Source organism: Crinia signifera, chromosome 1 (assembly GCF_055691185.1).
Source record: "Crinia signifera chromosome 1, ASM5569118v1, whole genome shotgun sequence".
NCBI lineage: Eukaryota > Metazoa > Chordata > Amphibia > Anura > Myobatrachidae > Crinia > Crinia signifera.
In genome coordinates, this window is record NC_139217.1 from 67,249,147 (window position 1) to 67,270,978 (window position 21,832).

Genomic DNA, 21,832 nt, shown 5'->3' on the forward strand with positions numbered 1-21,832 from the left:
CAGCCTGCAGAGCACCGAGCCACTCTGTATCCTATGCAAAAAACAAAATGACAGTAGGTGCGTGGCGCAATGCTGCCTTAGATCACAATCCCTGAAGATACACCTTTACTTCAAAAACTTTGAATTCAAAAAGATGGGATATACAATCAATGGCGCAAAATGAAAAGATACTTAGAATTTCTTATGTTCAGACTTTTTCCTCTTGTAGGATGATGTTAATTTCAGATGGGCAAGGATCACCAGGTCAAGGTGTTGCGTGTGGAAAATAATTTATTTTTTCATATTTTCTTTTCCACATGCAACACCTTGACCTGGTGATCCTTGCCCATCCGAGATTAACATCATCCTACAAGAGGAAAAAGTCTGAACATAAGAAATTCTAAGTATCTTTTCATTTTGTGCCATTGATTGTATATCCAATCTTTTTGCACTCTGTATCCTAGGCTCGGCGCTCTGCAGGCTGCACTGTGTATTGTGCGCGCCTGGCCGTCTATGCCGGGTGGGGATACTGTGCGGGAGTGGGGGGGGGGGGTGCTATGCCACTGTGGGCAGCTGCCAGGGCCCCTGCAGAGGCCGGGGGCCCGGGACAGCAGTACCCCTGGCACCCGCCTCTCGGCGGCCCTGCGCACAGCAGCCCTGCACATATATACGAATATGCGCATGCGCAGATCACAAACATCCGCCCAAACAGATTAGAATCAGGTTCAAAGGTCATACCATAAGGGCCCCATTAAGTGGCTCCCAATGATCAGCTAGCCAGTACTGACACACACCTGTCCGGCCACAGCGGTGTTTGTGCAGATGTGCAGCATTACAGAATGGTATTAATAAGCCCCAGTGTCTAGTTGTTGAGCCAGGAGATATATGTGTGTACTGTAAGTAGTGACACATCTGTACATACTGTACATGGAGAATGTGCTGCTCTCTCCTGACTTACTGTATGTTAGCAGGGTCCTGGCCAGTAATATGAGAGGGTGGGACAATGCACAGCAGCAGCACACAGCCACCTCTCTCCCAGATACATGTAGTAGTAGTAGTCAGTGTGCACACACAGAGCTGGAGACTGGGCAGCGGTGCCTCTGGCTGGGTGTAGTAGTTCAGCAGATCTCTAGCAGTCTGAGCCATGGACAGGGCATAGCGCTCCCACAGCCGCTCAGACATGGAGATAGTACATGACAATGATACAAGTTACGGGGTCCTGTGCGAGATCGCAGACAATGGTGCTGTCATCGGATGCCTGGAGGACTACGCGCACAATGCGACTCTCCCGGGCGCAGGTACGTCCCGATCCTGCGCTCATAGCGCATGTACTCCTGTACATAATGAGAAGCGTCATTTCATGGGTAGAATATAGACAATGCTAAGTAGCTTGTATTTTTTCCAGAAGCAAGCATGCTGAGACTTGCAGTTCTCCATTGTGGATCAGTCCAAGAATGAGCTTGTTGAGACTTACAGTTCTCCTGTTATTGCGGACAATTGCAAGAATGAGCATGCTGAGACTTGTAGTTCTCCTGTCATTGCGGACAATTGCAAGAATGAGCATGCTGAGACTTGTAGTTTTCCTGTCATTGCGGACAATTGCAAGAATGAGCATGCTGAGACTTGCAGTTCTCCTGTCACTGCGGACAATTGCTAGAATGAGCATGCTGAGACTTGCAGTTCTCCAGTCATTGTGGACAATTGCTAGAATGAGCATGCTGAGACTTGCAGTTCTCCTGTCATTGCGGACAATTGCTAGAATGAGCATGCTGAGACTTGCAGTTCTCCTTTCATTGTGGACAATTGCAAGAATGAGCATGCTGAAACTTGCAGTTCCACAGCTGGAGACAGAGGCATAAGCAAAAGGCAAAGAGAACAAGCTTTTTCATGTGCATCTGTGTGCCAGGGTGTTTGCACCCCATCATTTTACTATACTGTAGTTACCCATTTACCCTAATAGTATAGTTTAACATAAAGATGATAAATGTATTTATTAGGTTCTGTAATGTTAATGATGGATATATATTTTGTAGCATTGGTGTATATTTAATTGGTTCTGCATGGCAAATACTTGCTATAGCACAGGTTCTCAAACTCAGTCCTCAGGACCCCACACAGTGCATGTTTCCAGGTCTCCTCACAGCATCACAAGTGAAATAATTAGCTCCACCTGTGGATCTTTTAAAATGTGTCAGTCAGTAATGAGTGCACCTGTGCACGTGACCTGGAAAACGCAAACTGTGGGGTCCTGAGGACCGAGTTTGAGAGTATAGGATACAGGTACCCTACACACACATATAGTAACACAGCTAATGAAAACTCCTACTAAGTAACACATGTGAACTGTGACATATCCTTTGTTTTGCAGACCTGCACCAGGCTGTGAGGATCTTTTTGTACTCATTGATCTTCCTATTGGGGGTCCTGGGGAACAGCCTGGTTATAGTGGTCCTGATAAGGAATAAGAGAATGAGGACCGTCACTAACATCTTCCTCCTGTCACTGGCCGCCAGCGACCTCATGCTGTGCCTCTTCTGCATGCCTTTCACCCTCATACCCAATTTGCTGAAGGACTTTATTTTTGGTAGCACAGTCTGCAGAGCTGCCTTCTATTTCATGGGTAAGTCACCTGTCCGCTGTAACATAAACACACGCCAAGATCCAACTGGAAAGACCTTGAGTAGTGCAGAAGTTAGCAAAAGGCATGTTGTCGCTGAACAGACTGTCACTCAGCTGCTGCAGAATGCTATAGCACTCCGCAAATATAGCAATGGAGATAGGACACTTTAAAAAAATAAGGGTTGGGATCATTTGGTCTACAGTATGTTAGTCGACAAGCATTAGGTCAACACCATTAGGTCGACATGGTTCTAGGTCGACCGGACATTAGGTCGACACAAGCATTAGGTCGACAGTGTCTAGTTTGACAGTCAAACAAAGGTCGACATGGAGTTTTCACAGTTTTTTTACCCGAATGTCAACACAGTCGACATGGACACAGTTTGAAGTGCACCACTTTGCTCGCAATGCTTCGAGCACGATGCCTTGCTGCGTACACCTATTCTCCCGCCACACACTAGTGGATGGTAGGGCATGAAATACCACCTGTCGGCACATGTCGGCTCAAAAAAACAGTGGAAAAACCCCATGTCGACCTTTTGACTGTTGACCTAGACACTGTCGAACTAATGCTTGTGTCAACCTAATGGCCTGTCGACCTAGACCCATGGCGACCGCATGGTGTGGACCCGATGTTTGTTGACCAACATACTGTAGACCAAATGACCGTATCCCAAAAAATAAATATTTTCATGCCTAGAGATATTATTTTGCTTGTTTGGCAGCATATTTGGTACAAACATACAGCAAGGACACAGAGCAGATGTGTACTGAGACAGGACGGGTCCCAAGAGCTTACAGTCTAAAAATAAATAAAAAATGTGGAATGTAGTGCCTGATCTCGTTAGACCTCATATCACATTGCCAGTGAGAGTAGAACAGCGGTTAGTGATTGTCTTCATAATAATAATAATAATAGCAAACTAGAGATGATAACTGTAATGACATGCTCCAGAAGCTATTAGCTCCATAGGACATTTCTGTGACGGGTATGTTACTATTGGATTAGGTTCTGATCGCATTGCATTATGCTCATTTGGTACATCTATATAGCAATCCTATACAGGATCTTACATAGTAATCACATGGATATAATAGAGTTACTATGTGCAGAACAATCTGGTTCATTTACTGAGATGCAAGTTCTATTGAAGATGGGAACTGATGAGATTCTATTATAGTCTAGAACAGTGGTTGTCAAACTCGGTCCTCAGGACCCCACACAGTTCCCATTTTCCAGGTCACCCGGCTGGTGCACAGGTGCACTCATTACTCACTGACACATTTTAAAATATCTATTTATTTCACTTGTGATTCTGTGAGGAGACCTGGAAAACGGGATACGGTCATTGGGTCTACAGCAAGTTGGTCGACAAGCGTTGGGTCGACACCGTTAGGTCGATATGGGGATAGGTCGACATGGTTCTAGGTCGACATGGGTTTAGGTCGACACCAGCATTAGGTCTACAGGGTCTAGGTCGACTGTCAAAAGGTTGACATGGGGTTTTTCACTGTTTTTTTGAGCCGACATGTGCCGGCAGGCGGTATTTCATGCCCTACCATCCACTAGGGCATGGTGGGAGAATAAAATAGCATTGCGAGCGATGCAAGGGGATGCGGTGCACTGGAAACTATGTCCATGTCAACTGTGTCGACATTCAGGTAAAAAAACAGTGAAAACCCCAATGTCGACCTTTTGACTGTCGGCCTAGACGCTGTCGACATATTGCTTGTGTCGACCTAGACACTGTCGACCTATTGCTTGTGTCGACCTATTGACCTGTCAACCTAAAGCCATGTCAACCTAGAACCATGTCGACCTTTCCCCATGTCGACCTAACATTGTCGAACTAACACTTGTCGACCAACTTGCTGTAGACCAAACGATCCCAACCCCTGGAAAACATGCACAGTGTGGGGTCCTGAGGACCGGATTGAGATCCCGTGTTCTAGAAGGTGCTAATAATAAATAAGAAGTACAAGCTGATTGGTTACCCATAGCAACAGCCCCTCTTCCATAGAGCTCTCATCTTAGTAAATAAACCCCAATGTGTCTGTGAGCACGTGTTGGAATACACAATCCAGACCAACATTTCATACAGTAATATTCAGTTACCAATATTAGTACCACAGACATTGAAATCCTATTTCATAAAAAGTAAAACAAAGAAAATACCAGTAACAAGAAACACCACCTTGTGATTGTACTAATAGAATGGGCAGAACGTAGTTTACAGCATGCCTAGGTATAATGTGGGTGTGCCGGGCAGTCATGTATGTGCGATGTGGTGCGAAGCGATGCGATCCGCCGGGGCCAACAGAGCAGTGTAATTACATAGGAAAATCGCATCACACGGCACTAAAACGGCCCATGCGATGCGATTTTCCTACGCTAGCGTACGTATGCTAATTGGGCGCCCTGCTAATACACAAGTACCAACAGAACTGTCTGCATTGTCTGTGTTAAGCTTTGTTGTACTAGTATGTGCCGGGTTACCATGACGGGAACGGAGCATTAGATCTACAGTAAAAAGGTTGACAGTCTAAAGGTCCACCACTATTGGTTGACAGTGAAAAGGTTGACACAAGAAAACGGTTGTCACGCATTAGGTCAATATGGTCAAAAGGTCGAAACGAGCAAAAAGGTTGACATTCAAAAGGTCATTCTTTTTTACTGTCGACCTAATGACGCACCCCAGCAGCACCATTACCCACATTCCCTGAACCGCTGTTATACATTCCCTGTGTTGGTGCTGCAGGGTATTTGCTCTCTCGCGGCAGCAAACCTGCCCAATCTCTGTCATATCTGGAGCCGTTGTATGTGTGTGTGTGTGTGTGTGGGGGGGGGGGGGGGTGGTACTTATGTACTATCTGGGCTCCCATGTTAAATGCACCCCATTTTTTCATACCCCTACTATCCAACTACGCATGGAGTTGATGTTATATAGTGTGGCGAGCGCAGCGAGCCCCGCGAGGGGACGTGGTCTCATAAGAAAAACGGGAGACCAGATATTACATAAGTACCGGGGGGGGTTCTAAGGAGAAGAAGCAGAAGAAGGGATAAAACAAACCTTGATGTGCCCATACACTGCCTGTGATGTCTCGCAGCAGTGTACGGACACCCGACAGAGTGCAGGGTCACATGCGATCCGTTGTGATGGATCGCATGCGTCCCTGCTTCCTGCCCGCCTCGCCGTCTGGAGGAACGGGTGGTGGGACAGCCTGCCGGTACAAATAAAATAAACACATTGGTCCTCCAAAAGACCAACCTGTTCTGAGCACTGCAGAGCGGATCTCCCCATGACAATGTCTCCCTCATTGGCAGGTCCATCTTAGCACATGGGCTTATTGGGCAGCTGCCTTAGGGCCCCACAGTTCTAGGGGCCTTCGAGCAGGGGTTTGCTGGTGCCTCTGGCTTGTAGTGAGGCTAGTAGAGATTTCTCTCCGGCTGCTTTGGTTGTGAATTACACAAAATCAGAGCTGCTGGGAAACATTCTCTACCGGCTGCAGCCAAACAGTTACCGGCTGTAAGCTGCTGATTGACAGCATCACTGACAAATTTAAATTAGAATATGAACATAGTATCAAGAATTTATTATAAAAATAGGATAGCTATCCTCTTATAGAAAACAGTTGAAAACATATATAAACATACAGGGGGTTATTCTGGTTCACTCGCAAAGGCACAAACACTCTCTAATGGACAAAACTATATGCACTGCAGGTGGGGCAGATGTAACATTTGCAGAGAGAGTTAGATTTGGGTGGGGTTTGTACTTATATCTATATTGCGGTGTAAAAATAAAGCAGCCAGTATTTACCCTGCACAGAAACAATAAAACACCCAAATCTAACTCTCTCTGCACATGTTACATCAGCCCCACCTGCAGTGCATATAGTTTTGTCTATTTGAGAGTGATTGTGCCTTTTGCGAGTGAAGCAGATTATCCCCACAGTTTGAGCTCAAGTAAAAATAATCATGTGATATAGGTAAAAATGAGATTCAAAATGGCCTGCTTCTTTGGACTAATGGGCAATATCAGAAAACGACTGTAGATAAGTCAATCAATTGAATTGGCGTAAGTTGAACCACTCCCAGGGAGGGCATTGGGCGAGTGGTATTATTCAAAACAACGTAGTGTCAATGTAAAGTTATGGTGTAATGCCCAGCTGGAGTATAATGCACAGCTGGAGGCTAGTAATAACCCAAAAGATGGGCGTCCCTCCTGGAATGTCCATGTTTAGCAAGATGTCCTCGCAATGGGAAAGGTACGGTGACGGTGTAGGTATGGCCTCCAGTTGTTTGGCTGGTCCGGAGCTGTAGTAGCAACAAAGTGGCTCAATGCATTAGTACTGCAACCCCACACCTTCCTCAGGAGCTCAATGTTTATATATGTTTTCTATATAAGGATAGCTATATTTTATAATAAATTCTTAATACTATGTTCATATTCTATTTTATTTTTGTCAGTGGCACCGTGTGCTGTTAGACCTTCTGTATACACCTTGTTTTCCACATGCCATGATATACACAATCTGACTAGTCGCTAGAGGCAACATCACCTCAGTTTTACTTACCTCCCAACTTTAGCAGATTGTAAGTAGGGACTTACCGCGACTAACCTGAAAAGAGGTGGGGCTTTAAATCTGATGGGTGGGGCTTCTGGTAGAGGAGGTGCAATTCATCAATTTGGGGGCGTGTCCAACTCTCCCCGAGGTGCTGGTCAGCCCCCGCCTCCCTCCTTGCACCGTAAAGATGCCGAGCATCTATTTAACAATCACGCTGCTCTGCTTAAGTGATCTCCGACTCCCCCCAAACTGCCCCCCGCCCGTGGGACATTGGGGCAGATGTATTAAGCCTGGCGAAGAGATAAACTGGAGATAAAGTGGAAGGAGATAACGCACCAGCCAATCAACTCCCAACTGTCATATTTTAAACACAGATGATTGGCTGGTGCGTTATCTCCTTCCACTTTATCTCCAGTTTATCTCTTCGCCAGGCTTAATACATCTGCCCCAGTGTGTCTTGAGGGAGGTACTCTGCTTGGCACACTTTACCATCCACAAGGACTCCGATTGGAAATGGGAAAGTATAAAAAAGGCTATACAACACTATGTGCCAATATATCGGCCATCAGCTGTGCTGCATGGCTGACGCAATGGGGTTAATTTGCGAAGATGGGAGTTCTATTGAAGATTGGATGTTGCTATGGGCAACCAATCAGATTCTATCTATTATCTTCTAGAAGTTGCTCAATAAATAAGAAGTAGATTCTGATTGGTTGCTATAATCAACATCCCATCTTCAATACAATTCCCATCTAAGTAAATAAACCCAAATATGTCTAAACAACATTGTCCACATATTGGGGGTACACACCTGCTGAAGTGCCCATGATATGTCGCCCATTCAATTGAATGGGCCATGTATTGTCCAGAGTGTACCCAACATAACCGCTCTGACTTGTGAGAGTGTAATGGGCAGTGGTGTATAAAAGGCCACCGCAGGCCAAACGGCGGAAGGGGGGGAGGGGGGTCTCTGCATATTCCGTGCAGGTGGCATGGAATCTTTAAGAATGGCCTTCCAAAAATGTCTGCCATCCCCTAGGACAATGGCGCACATCTGTGTGTATGGATATTTTTTCGATATTTGTATAGATATTTTTTTGATATTTGGTCCCATGCGAGTTGCAAAGTCATTTGATAATCGCTCAATTTGCTGAATTAGGCCCCCAGGCAAATATAATTTGTCCTGAGTTGCATTTAAAAAAAAATATATATTATTTGAAAAAGTCAGGATAAGAAACGTAAGAGGTTTTACATATGGGAGAAAGTCAATAAATCACGTTTGGGTTTTGGGAAGGTCACAGTTTTTGCAGGATGTGTCACGAGCCGGCATGTCACACATCTTGTAGCCATATGCTTCTATTTGTGTGGAAAATTGTGTTTGTTTTAAGTCGTGGTGTGAGCACATTAATGGAAGGCACTGCATGTCTTCCCAGCCGCCTGCACACATGAAGAGCCATTTCCCTTCACACCCGTTCCTATTGCATCAGAGTACAACATTATCATTCGGTAACTGTTAATCATTTCCCACTGAAAATGGACAATGCAGCTATTGGCGAGGTCCTTTACTGTACGTCAGTGAAAGCACTGTATTAGTAATACAAAACCGGACCTGCAGCTATATACAGCACTGTGACATACCAATGTCATGCCAAAATGCTTTATTCACCTACAGCTATGTATAGGTTTCCATGCAAGATAGAAACCTGCCATACGTTGGTTTGTTTGTGTTACGGTTATCTTTTCTGATTTTGCAAGATTTATGTCATTTTGATGTTACTTTATGACGCCGCTCTACCTATAAATAAATGTTATTAACATTAACACAAATATGAGCACAAAAATCAGATCTGGATACATGCTAATGAGGCACACAGAGAATGCTTTTAAAACAAATTGCCAGTAATCCACAGGGAGCACCTGCTGATTTTATGCTGATTTTATTTGGGTTACTGGCAATTTGGATATCTTGATCCTTGGAGTATATTCCTGGTACACCAATACTGGACTGTCTGTTGGACATTATTACCACCTGGTACCATCCACCTTTGGGGACACCACCACCTGCATACTAAGGATCGCAGGGGCGCATGTCGTCGAGGATACCCACAATTCCAGTGGGCTAATACCCTTCCTCCAGCGTCACTTATCCGGCAAGGTATATGGACCCCACCTGCAAACAGCCACAGACCGCACAATAATACCAACTACCTCCAATAAGGACATTTCTTCAAGTATCCAGCCTATAAGTAATATACCCATCTTATCACTCAATTTTCGGTACTTGTGAGTTATCTGGGCGTCCGATTTTTTGATTGTATGCCTTAAGTTAAGGCATACAATCAGATGCGATGCGATACGATATCGCATCGCATCGCATCGCATGCGACCATCGGATGCGATGACCCGATTTTTCCATAGGAATCAATGTTAAAATGGACTGAGTCCATTTTAACATGGAATTCAATGGGAAAAAGGGGTCCTTTTCATACCCCTACTATCCAAGTGGGCATGGAGTTGGATATAAACCTGTGGCGAGCGTAGCGAGCCACCGAGCCCGAAGCGTGGCGAGCGAAGCGAGCCCCGCGAGGGGACGTATTCTGTGTCCGCTCGCCACGCTTCGGGCTCGGTGGCTCGCTACGCTCGCCACAGGTTTATATCCAACTCCATGCCCACTTGGATAGTAGGGGTATGAAAAGGACCCTTTTTCCCATTGAATTCCATGTTAAAATGGACTCAGTCCATTTTAACATTGATTCCTATGGAAAAATCGGGTCATCGCATCGCATCGCATCGCATCCGATGGTCGCATGCGATGCGATGCGATGTCCCGATCCGACCCGATTTAAAAATCGGACGCCCGGATAACTCACAAGTACCCAATTTTCAAATGTTATTATATATATTTCTTTTTAAAGTTTGACCTGTAATTGTGTACAGGGCTATATACCTGTTTTAGTGGATATATTCCACCCTATACTATGTAATAAATAGATTGTTAATTTTATTATACCATATTGATCCAAACCATTTTTTAGCACTCCACACTTTGCTTTTTCCTTATACACGATATACAGGGGCCTGACACCCCCTAGAGGAGCTGCTTGACAAACCACCCTATTAGGCGCCTGTTCACTACTAGCCTAGGCTACTAGTTTACCTTCTGACTATTATCTTACACAGCTATTGTGATGTTAGTGAGGTTTGGTGTGTCACTGCCTGTATAGAACTATCAGTTTTTAGCTGTATCTGCAGATATGACTTATCATTGTGTATGGAAAGCTTAATTTTATGTAAATGCTGTAAGAATATAATAGATAAATAGAACGTCAGATAGATTAGTAGATAGCAGTGATCTTGTATCACCTCAGTAGGCTGATCGTGTGACTGGCTGATGCAGGCAATCTTGGCTAAAATGCTGGACCTCTGCAAATTCAGACCGTATTAAATTTCCCTGAATGTGTTTTGATTGTCTACCGTCTATGTCCCATGGTTCACTACAGGTAATAATTATGGATACCAGCACCAGTAGCACCACCACGAGGGGTACGGGCAGCACCCAAGGGGCCCAATTGGAAAGGGTGACACCAAAACCCTGGCTACATCTCAGTGACTTCAGGTTTTGCAGTGCGTCATTATACTGTAGCACCTGGCTCCTATTACTTAGAAGGAGCCAGCAGTGCAGTTCAAGTCTCTTGGGGCAGCCCAGCATCTACGGCATTGGTGTGCAAACTGTGGCCCTCCAGATGCTGTGAAACTACAAATCCCAGCATGCCTTGCCACAGTTTTGCTATAAGAGAGTGATAAATTGTGGCAAGGCATGCTGGGATTTGTAGTTTCACAACATCTGGAGGGCCACAGTTTGAAGACCCATGATCTACGGGGTGCTGAGAACACCCTTGAAGTGAGGAAGAATGGGAGCTTCTGCAAGGCCATACCCCCAGAGTGATGTAACGTGGGAGCTCTTGTGAGGTCACGCCCCATTTATGTGAGTCCACACCCCATTTTGGGTGCACACAGGGGTCTGTTGGCCGCATTGGGTATCACTGACCCTGGTTCCGAGACCACTAGCACTCACCTTGTGACCTTGTGCAGATGAGGCTTTCACCTTGAATTAATTAGTATTCCATACAGAAAACTAGGTACTTGTGGATTATCACGGCTCCCACGATGGCCATCGTATGCGAAAAAATCGTATACGATTTTTCACTGAAAAGCATCCAAATGCATTGGAATTAGTATGAAACATGTTCAATGGCCCCCAAATGGCATTTTTGAGGCTGTACCACCCCCACTATCAACGCGAAGCGTGGCGAGCGCAGCGAGCCCGCGGGGGGCGGCGGTACGCGTCCTACAACCTTTCCATACCCCCACTATCCACGTCGGTGTGGAGTTGAGAATAGAAAGTGTGGCGAGCGCAGCAAGCCACCGAGCCCGAAGCGTGGCGAGCGCACGTGGATACCTTCACAGGTATACGCGTCCCCTCACGGGCTTCACAGGTGTCTGCGTCCGCTCGCCACACTTTCTATTCTCAACTCCACGCCGACGTGGATAGTGGGGGTAGGAAAAGGTCGTAGGACGCGTACCGCCGCCGCTCGCCACGCTTCGGGTTTGCGTTGATAGTGGGGGTGGTACAGCCTCAAAAATGCCATTTGGGGGCCATTGAACATGTTTAATACTAATTCCAATGCATTTGGATGCTTTTCAGTGCAAAATCGTATGCGATCGCATGCGATCAAATCGCATAATCATTTCAACAATTTAGTATTTATTAATACTGCCTTAAGGATATGAAAGGATTTCAACTTGAATTAATTAGTATTCCATACAAAAACTATATATGAGAGAGGGCCACGCGACTGGAAAATTGATAATATGAATTTTTATTATTATAAAATTAATTAATATTGTAATCAAGAGAGATGAATGAAAACAAATTAGACTGGTAAATATATGCTCCCTACACATATACAGTTAGAAACATTCAATATAGCCAATCCTGGATCAGTAGGAATTGTAAATAAATGATTGACCACCTTCAATTAAAGTGTTTTTGTGCTTCATTTAAAAATGTCTTATACTTAATTGAGATAGATCTCACCCTTCGATGTTTATTGGCGTCATTAGTAATTAGTATTCCAACAGTATGCTGCATTCAAGATACAAACAATTAATGGAACATTCCAGTTTCCATTATAATAGCTTTATTTTCTATAAAGAATAAAATTACCTTAAAAACTGCATAAAATTAATAAGATCCAATAACTTTGAAAAAAATCACAGATGGATTTTCGCTTCATCAGTAAAGTAAAGGACATAGAGGTCCCTTATTAATTGTACACGATTAGCCTCCTGGGCCCTTATTCAGATCTGTGCGGCCGGAGCCGCACACGGTGCTCCGGCCGCACAAACCAATCCCCGCCCACGATACGGATCGCCACGGCCGTCCGTACACGGACGGCTGGCGATCCGCAAGAAAATGGTGGGGCGTACGCCTCCACCATGGTGGGAGCTGCCCCCTGCATTCGATGGTCGGCGACCATCGAAGGCAGGGCCGCACGCCCCACCAGGTCCCGCAAGCTGAGACCACACGGACAATCGTCCGTGTGATAGCTTGTATGGGGGCTGAGAGCTGACATCCGGCGACGTCAGCTTCCCGCCCCCATCACTGGCGTCATACCCTCATTAGCATGCATACGCCCCGCGTTTGCATGGGAACGCCCATGAAACGCGGGGCGTATGCATAGGGAAATGAGGGTATGAAGCCCCTCACGCCCCTATACGCCCCCTTTGCGGCGGACGAACTACGTCTGCGGCGAATTGGGCTGCACATGCGCAGATTGACCTCTGCGCATGTGCAGACTGAAAACATCGGCGGTACGGCCGCACGCGGGCCGTACCGCACGATTCAGAATAAGGGCCATGGTGAGATCTGAATTTTAACAACTCATACTCAATAATAATAATTGTGATTAAAAAAAAAGAATATTAAATTAATATACAACCAAAACGACACATATAAGCTGACAGTTCATACCATATATAAGAACTGTTGTCTTAAATATATATTTTTTGAATTGCTTCATTAATTAGTTTTGATTCATGAGGCTCCATATATGGCCTCATTCTGGCTGACTTGCAAAAGCAAATTCTCTCTCTAATGGACAAAACCATGTGCACTGCAGGTGGGGGAGATGGAACATGTGCAGAGTGAGTTAGATTTGCAGTGTAAAAATAAATATATTGCAGTGTAAATATAAAGCAGCCATTATTTACCCTGCACAGAAAAAAAACAACACCCAAATCTAACTCTCTGCACACGTTACATCAAATACTGTGCAAGGTGATTGATAATTTCCAGAACTGCTATTACTACTAATATACTAAATTTATATATTTTTAGGGACTGCAGGATTTTATCACTTTCTTAATCTTTTATCCATTAACAGATAAGTAGCAGGGCTAACTATAATTTAGGGAATGGATTCCGCACAAGGTTACCCCTCCAAAGGAGGAACAATCCAATATAGGCTTGTCCCCAAGTGTGGTGGGTGTGGCCTGAGATGCCTTTAAACCAATTACATTTTAATCTGGTCCGATAAGCGGGTGAAATGGTCAGAGTTGGTGTTGCTCCCCAACATAAGTTGAAAAAATACGGGAGAGATAGAAGACTCTTTTCTGGGGCCACTCTTTGATATGTATGTTTCTATTCATAAAAGGTAACTTTTAACAGGAAGGTTAGAATAAAAGTTTGGGTAACACAGAAATAAATAAACAATATTTTGTTAAAATTCACAGAACATATGCACAATGTCTTTTGAGAGCCCAGTTGAGAGAATAAATCAAACTTTTGACTTAAATTATACAGAGATATTTCTTGTTTCTGTCCTGAGGTAAAAGAATATGAATTAATCACATTAGATTTGTCAATTCCTAGGTTGTGAATGGAGACTCCTAAGCAAGTGAAATCAGTCTAAACTGAGTAGACATATTATTGTACTGGCATTGTACATGTACATATATATTCATATGCTTACATACAGTACAGTACATATTTTCCCTGGAAAATAGGATAGAGGGCTTACAAAACATTGGCATTCATTATTCAGCACTTATATCAGTAAGCGCCTTCTTTTGTGCAGAAAGGAAACAATGTTTAGAAAATAACGTAGTAGCCTGTTAGTAATCAGGTTATCTTCCCTTTTAATGTGTGTGATTGCCTTCCATTCTTGAGACCAGCTTTCTACTGCCTTATACGCCTTTCACACCAGCCTAAATTCCCAGCTTGGGCCAGGGAACAAACCGCGACTAGCGCTGGTGTGTAAGGTTCCTGGGCCAAAATCCTGGGAAAATTTCCCGGGATTTCAACCCTGCTATTGAGCAGGGTTGTTCCCGAGTTCAACCCGGGGTCCTGGCTGGTGTGAAAGGGGCAGGGGTACTTACCCGGGTTTCCGGTCCTCAGTGCCTGCTGTCAGACTGGGATCCACACAGGCGTCGCGTGCAGATGACAGGACAGGCGGCGTATGTAGATGATGCAGCTCCCCGGTGCCCTCACTGCAGCCGGAGAGCTGCGCCATCTGCGCCTGCCGCCTGTGTGGATCCCCGGCCTGCACCGAGGACCAGCAACCAGGGCAAGTAGTGTCCACCTCCTGCCCGCCTCCAGCGCCATTCTGCTGACATCTTGCCGCCTGACCACCTCCTGCCGGCCTCCTCCCCGCCTCCTTCTCACACTAGAAAATGCAGGGACTTTTCTGGTGTGAAAGGTGTATTAGAGTCATGCAAAACTTGCAGCGGGCTCTGGATGAGAGGAACAGGATTGGTTATCTGATCAAAAAATAGTGAAGAATAACACTTCTGCTGTCGGCTTTCTGCTAAAACAGCCACTGTCCTGTTATCTTTTCGACATTGCAAGACAGATGTCAATTGCCAATGAGAGGGTGTCTGAAACTAAGAAATATAAGCAGAAACATAGAAAAGTTTTTTATACAGCTATGTGTGCCTTATTTCATATCAGACCATTGTAAATGACTGGCAAAGAAAAGGAGATGGAACACACACACATGGAAAAGTAATGACAGCTAGTCGCAGATTAGTGGCCCTTTAGGTTTATCAAACCAGTCTTCTGCTTTCACGAGCCATGCAGCCGCAGCAGATTCAGGATGAGAGAGGTTGGATTGGCTGCCGGGAATAGAATAAGTTCAGTGGGTCACTTCTGCTGTTGGCTTATCACGGCATACACTCTCCGGTTGAACATGGATATAGCAGGACTGCCGTATGCCCGATCGCGAGTGAGAGAGCGACCAAATACCTGTGTGCCGAGAGCGGCTGAGAGTTTCCAGGGCTAGTGGCGGATTGCCGTGGGGTCTCTGTGTATATGCCATCTGAAAAGAGTCTAACTATAATGCTAGCTGTAATCAATTTTTGATATATATGCCAGTTACATTCCCTGCAGAGGGATCTTCATTAATTTGGACGTGGAATTTTATTATCTCATGTCTATCCAAGATTGTATTTTTTTATGTCTACAGAGGAAGTCTTATTAATCTTGAATACAACCATAAAAAATTGGCTATTCAGCTGTATCTTGTGGTGCCGACCGGTTTACTTAGCATCGTAGATAACAATGTTTACTTGTTTCCTTGGATAGGCATCTCTGTAAGCGTGTCAACATTCAATCTGGTTGCCATATCCCTGGAGCGATACAGTGCCATTTGTAAGCCGTTACAGTCAAGAGTATGGCAGACAAAGTCACATGCGCTGAAGGTGATTGCGGTTACTTGGCTTCTTTCATTCTCAATGATGTCACCGTACCCAATCTATAGCAAACTGGTACCATTTACAAAGTTTGAAAATACAGTGGGACACATGTGTCGTCTGGAGTGGCCCAGCGACGAGAGCCAACAGTCATGGTAAGCATTGGTTGTTTATATGAAAGCACTCTACAGGTGGTATGAATAGTTAACCATGTACAAAAGCTTTATAACCACAGCACAAAATGAATCATTTGATAAGTTGCATTGAATGATGCACATCGGCCTGCAGATGCTTAAGTGTTTTTATTTCAATGGAGTAATCCATGCGGTTATTTTTCAATGGTGCTCGGATTGTGCAATGGTCAGGGAACTAAGCAAGGACAAAATAATTCCTAATATCTTTAGAACTTACCTGCCAGCAGAGATTATGAGGCTTAAATGCCGCCACTTATGTTATACCAAAAGCAGCAAGCACCATCTATGAAGCACATATCCTGTTGTTATTACTATTATTGTTTATATAGTGCCACAAGAGTTTTACAGCGCCTGACAATACACAGATGAGCGAAAAACAAGAGAATAACGAATTACAGTACAAGGCAATTTAGGACAAGTACATGGTAAAAAAAGACAGTTCCATCAGGGCAAACAACATGAAAAAACTCCGCTAGGGACTACCTTAATATAGTAAGATTTATTATCTAAATACGGATCACTGGCCAGTGAATATTAAAAAATATTAATAATTAACAATACATTAGTACACCAAAAGGTTAACTTAAAACACAAAACTTAACAGTTTGCAGCTGGGATGTTAATGTTACAGTATAGTGACTTTGCAGAAGGTGTTAACCATTTCTTTGCAAAAAAGCATGCATGTTAGTGACTGTAAGCATATTAATTAAAAAAAGGGGATAAAAATAGGTTAAAAATGAGTGGTAACGTTACCAGTCCTGGTGTGTCTGGCCAGACAAAAAATAAGGTCCTGTTAGTTTCCAAACCCCAGTTAGATATCTTCAGTTGTGACTGCACATTTCTGTTTAGCAGGCTGGGGGAGCAAGCTGGAAATGGCTTTTTTGTTGTATTGGCAGGTACCTAAGAGAGCCTCCTTATACTCCAGAAAGGTTTTAAGAGATGGACCTTTAATAAAGCATTCAGCGATCAACAATCAGCGATGACGCGTTTTCCCTGCCTCCTTCCGGTATCATCGTCTTCCTCAGATCGTTACCCATACGTTATCGTTTTAATATTCACTGGCCAGTGATCCGTATTTAGATAATAAATCTTACTATATTAAGGTAGTCCCTAGCACAGTTTTTTCATGTTGTTTGTCTTTTTTGCTACCACTAAGGATTAAGCATTCCTTTTTTAAAACGCTGCAGGGGACCACCACATTGAGTACAAAGGGAAAAATTCTCTCTCTATATATTTTTTTTATAGCGCTAGTATTTTGTGTTTGTCCTAGTTCCATCAGGGGACAGCACACTGGCACAATTACCAAGGTGGTAGAGATATATACTTAGAAACGCACATGAGGAGAGAGGGCCCTGCTCCTGAGAGCTTACATTCTAAAGCAGGGCTTGCCAAACCGGTCCTCAAAATCTACCAACGGTCTACATTTTCCAAATCACCTAGCTGGTGCTCAGCTGTAGTCATTACTAACTGTCACATTTACAAACATGCTGCATTCATTCCTACTATAGATCCACAGGTTGCCTGAAAAACATGAACTGTTGGTAGATCTTGAGGACAGGTTTGGCCACCCCTTTTCTAAGGCCTATGGAGGAAATACAGTGTAAGTCAACCACTAAGGCTGGGTACACATTAGACCAGTGGTTCCCAATCCAGGTCCTCAAGTACACACAACAGTTCACGTTTTCCAGGTCACCTGAGGATTTTTCAAAATGTGACAGTTGGTGATACAGAGTGCGCCGGCTGGGTGACTTGGAATACCTGAACTGTTATGGGTAGTTGAGGACCGGGATTGGGAACCACTGCATTAGAGGATGTGTACACTAGCCAATGGCATGACTGATATAACGATAGAGAATGCCACATTTAGAATGCATGCTGTCATTGACAGGATCGTCTCATTGGACATATAGCATGCCCAATGGGAAAACCCAGAAAACAACACATGGGAGCTTGAGATTACAGGGACACATTAGGCTATGGGCCTGATTCTAGTTTACTTGCAAAAGCAAACTCCTTCTTTAATGGACAAATGCACTGCAGGTGGGTCAGATGTAATATGTGCAGAGAGAGTTAGATTTTGGTGTTATTTTGTTTCTGTACAGGGTAAAGACTAACTGGTGTGGATTGTTTGATCGACACCACTAGGTCGACATGCAGCAAGGCCGACATGGGTTAAGGTCGACATGGGTCAAGGTCGACATGGAACTAGGCCGAAATGGGTCTAGGTCGACATGACATTAGGTCGACATGGGCTAGGTCAACAGTCAAACGATCGACATGGGGTTTTTCACTGGTTTTCTACCCGAATGTCGACACAGTTTGAAATGCACCGCATTCCCTCACATCGCTGGCTTCGCTTGCAATGCTTCGGGCACACTATTTTATTCTCCCACCACGCCCTAGTGGATGGTAGGGCATAATATACCGCCTGTCGGCACATGTCAGCTCAAAAAAACAGTGAAAAACCCCATGTCGACCTTTTGACTGTCGACCTAGCCCATGTAGACCTAATGCTTGTGTCGACCTAATGTCATGTCGACCTAGACCCATGTCGACCTTAACCAATGTCGACCTTGCTGCATGTCGACCTAGTGGTGTCGACCTAGTTGTTGTAGACCCAATGACCGTATCCCGGACTAACTGCTTTATTTTTACACTGCAATATAGATATCAGTTTGACTTACAAACCCCACCCAAATCTAACTCTCTGCACATGTTACATCTGCCCCACATGCAGTACAAATGGGTTTGTCCATTAAAGAGGGAGTTTGCTTTTGCGATTGAACCAGAATCAGGCCCTGTATGAGAAGAAGTAGAATATTACACTCTCAGGACCCCACGCAGTGCATGTTTTCCAGGTCTCTTCACAGAATCACAAGTGAAATAATAAGATCCACCTGTGATCTTTTAAAATATGTCAATAAGTAATGAATACACTTGTGCACCTGCCGGGTGACCTGGAAATGCGAAATGTGTTGGGTCCGTGAGGACCGAGTTTGAGAACCCCTGCTGTGGTGCAATCTGTAATTTTTATGGAACACTAAAACTACCAGCACACATAGGGCCAGGTGCATTAAGCTTCAAAAGTGATACAAGTTGAGTATCCCGTATCCAAAATGCTCGGGACCAGGAGAATTTTGGATAACGGATTATTCCGTATTTCGGAATATTTTAATATTTCAATTATGTATTTTGAAGTATCTTGCATGGGGATGCGGTCATCTATTAGAATGAACTTAGGTCTACAGTCATTAGGTCGACCCCACTAGGTCGACTGGCAGGAAGGTCGACCTGACTTAAGGTCGACATGGGCCAAGGTCGACATGACTTAAGGTCGAATTTGCATAAAGGTCGACATGAGGAAGGTCGACTGGTCATAAGGTCGACATGGGTTTTTCACTGTTTTTTGAGCCGACATGTGCCGACAGGCGGTATTTCATGCCCTACCATCCACTAGGGCGTGGTGGGAGAATAAAATAGTGTGCCGAGCGCAGCGAGGCACCGTGCCCGAAGCATCGCGAGCGAAGCGAGCGATGCGAGGGTCCGATTCTCATTGCCAACTGTGTCCATGTCGACTGTGTCGACATTCGGATAAAAAAACAGTGAAAAACCCATGTCGACCTTATGACCAGTCGACCTTCCTCTTGTCGACCTTTTATGCAAATTCGACCTTAAGTCATGTCGACCTTGGCCCATGTCGACCTTAAGTCAGGTCGACCTTCCTGCCAGTCGACCTAGTGGGGTCGACCTAATGACTGTAGACCTAAATGCAGTCTGACGAATGATCCCATTCCCTTGCATGTATGCTGTATAAACACATAAAATACACACAAATATATTTTATTACCACATAAAATACACACAAATATATTTTATTTGTTCAAAAAACAAGGTTTCAAAACATGAAACTAAATTTGTGTACTATCTCAGATATTGAATTTGAATGCCAAGCAATCATTTTCTTGCACATACAGTATATAGTGCCAGTTACATATCATGTCACCAGTAGTGCTGTTACAAATGTCCCCAGTGAGTTTTTAGCAAAAAAAATATATTTTTTCTCTTTCTGGAATGTCTGGTTTTCGGAATAATTCGGATAACGGATACTCGGATACGGGATACTCAACCTGTACAATGGAGAGTGATAAACAACCAACCAATCAGCTCCTGTCTGACATTTTTCAAACACAGTCTGTGAATGGCAGGTAGGAGCTGATTGGCTGGCTGTTTATAATGGCATGCGATGCGACCGATGCGATGCCCGCGATCTTACATAGAAATGCATGTTAAAATGTAAATTGCATCGGTCGCATCGCATGCGGCCAAAAAAATTGCATGCGATGCAACCGACGCGATTACCACGATTTTACATAGGGAACAATGTTAAATAGCCCAATTGACCCGATTTTACATAGGGAACAATGTTAAATGGCCCACAGACCCCAAATAGCCACCCTGAAGTGTGAAATGGCCCCCCCAATTGTTAACGCCACCCCACCATCAACGTCAACCCGAAGCGTGGCGAGTGGCAGCGGTACGCGTCCTCCGAACTTTTCATACCCCCACTATCCACGTCGGTGTGGAGTTGAGAATAGAAAGTGTGGTGAGCGCAGCGAGCCACCGAGCTCGAAGTGTGGCGAGGGGACACGGATACCTGTGAAGCCCGCGAGGGGACACGGATACCTGTGAAGGTATCCGGGTCCGCTCGCCACGCTTCGGGAACGGTGGCTCGCTGCGCTCGCCACACTTTCTATTCTCAACTCCACGCCGACGTGGATAGTGGGGGTATGAAAAGGTCGGAGGACGCGTACCGCCGCCCCTCGCGGGCTCGCTGCGCTCGTCACGGTTCGGGTTAACGTTGATCGTGGGGAGGCGTTAACAATTGGGGGGGCCATTTCACACTTCAGGGTGCCTATTTGGGGTCTGTGTGCCATTTAACATTGTTCCCTATGTAAAATCGCGGTAATCGCGTCGGTCACATCGCATGCGATTTTTGGGCCGCATGCGATGCGACCAACGTGATTTTTTACCTTGCAATGCCTAAGATCAAAATCGTGGGCGCCGTTCTAGGTAAACAGTACCAAGAAAGATACTGGGCAAGATTTAATGGAATGCGAAAAAAATCGCACTTTCTGAAATCGCACCATATCGCACTTTTTAAAATATCTTTTATTGCAGCGAATTCGCATATTTAATTAGATGCAAATTTGCAGCAAAAAAGTGTCATATTTAGTGTGATAAAATCCCCCCCCCCCCCCCCAAAAAAAAACCCACCTTATTAAATGTCACCCATTTGGTCTAGAAAACAGCTTAGTAAGTGGCTGTTGTCTCTGGGGTTTCCATGGCCTCTGTCAGCCGCTCACCTCATGCCATTAGAGGCAAAGTCACTGCTGACCAAGTCTGTCAGTCAGTAAATAACCTGAGTAATATATGGTGAAGATGTTGGATCGGAAGTGATGCGGCCTCAGGAAACACTTGTACTGTATTTTACATGATAAATATAATCAACTTATTATCATAAATAAATAAATAATAAATAATAAATCAAATAAATAAATAAAATAATATCATAAATAGATATAATCAACTTTAAAATGTAGCTTTACAAAGTGCTGACTTCATAGAGTTATACAACATTCAGGAGTGCAGTGATGTCAGTGCAAAGTGCAGTTGGCAGTTCACACGCTGATATAATCGTAAGCAGACACAAATAACCGTGG

General features: G+C 44.5%; 1 protein-coding gene across 1 annotated transcript in view; it reads left to right on the plus strand.

Moving 5' to 3' along the window:
* The first annotated feature begins 1,021 nt into the window (after window positions 1-1,021).
* The window catches only part of CCKAR (cholecystokinin A receptor), a 31,138-nt gene continuing 10,327 nt past the window's right edge, over window positions 1,022-21,832 (plus strand). The window contains exons 1-3 of the mRNA XM_083159591.1: window positions 1,022-1,277; window positions 2,348-2,599; window positions 15,812-16,073. Of these exons, the coding sequence (XP_083015717.1) occupies window positions 1,160-1,277; window positions 2,348-2,599; window positions 15,812-16,073 (632 nt within the window). The 5' untranslated portion in view covers window positions 1,022-1,159. The remainder of the gene's footprint in view (window positions 1,278-2,347; window positions 2,600-15,811; window positions 16,074-21,832) is intronic.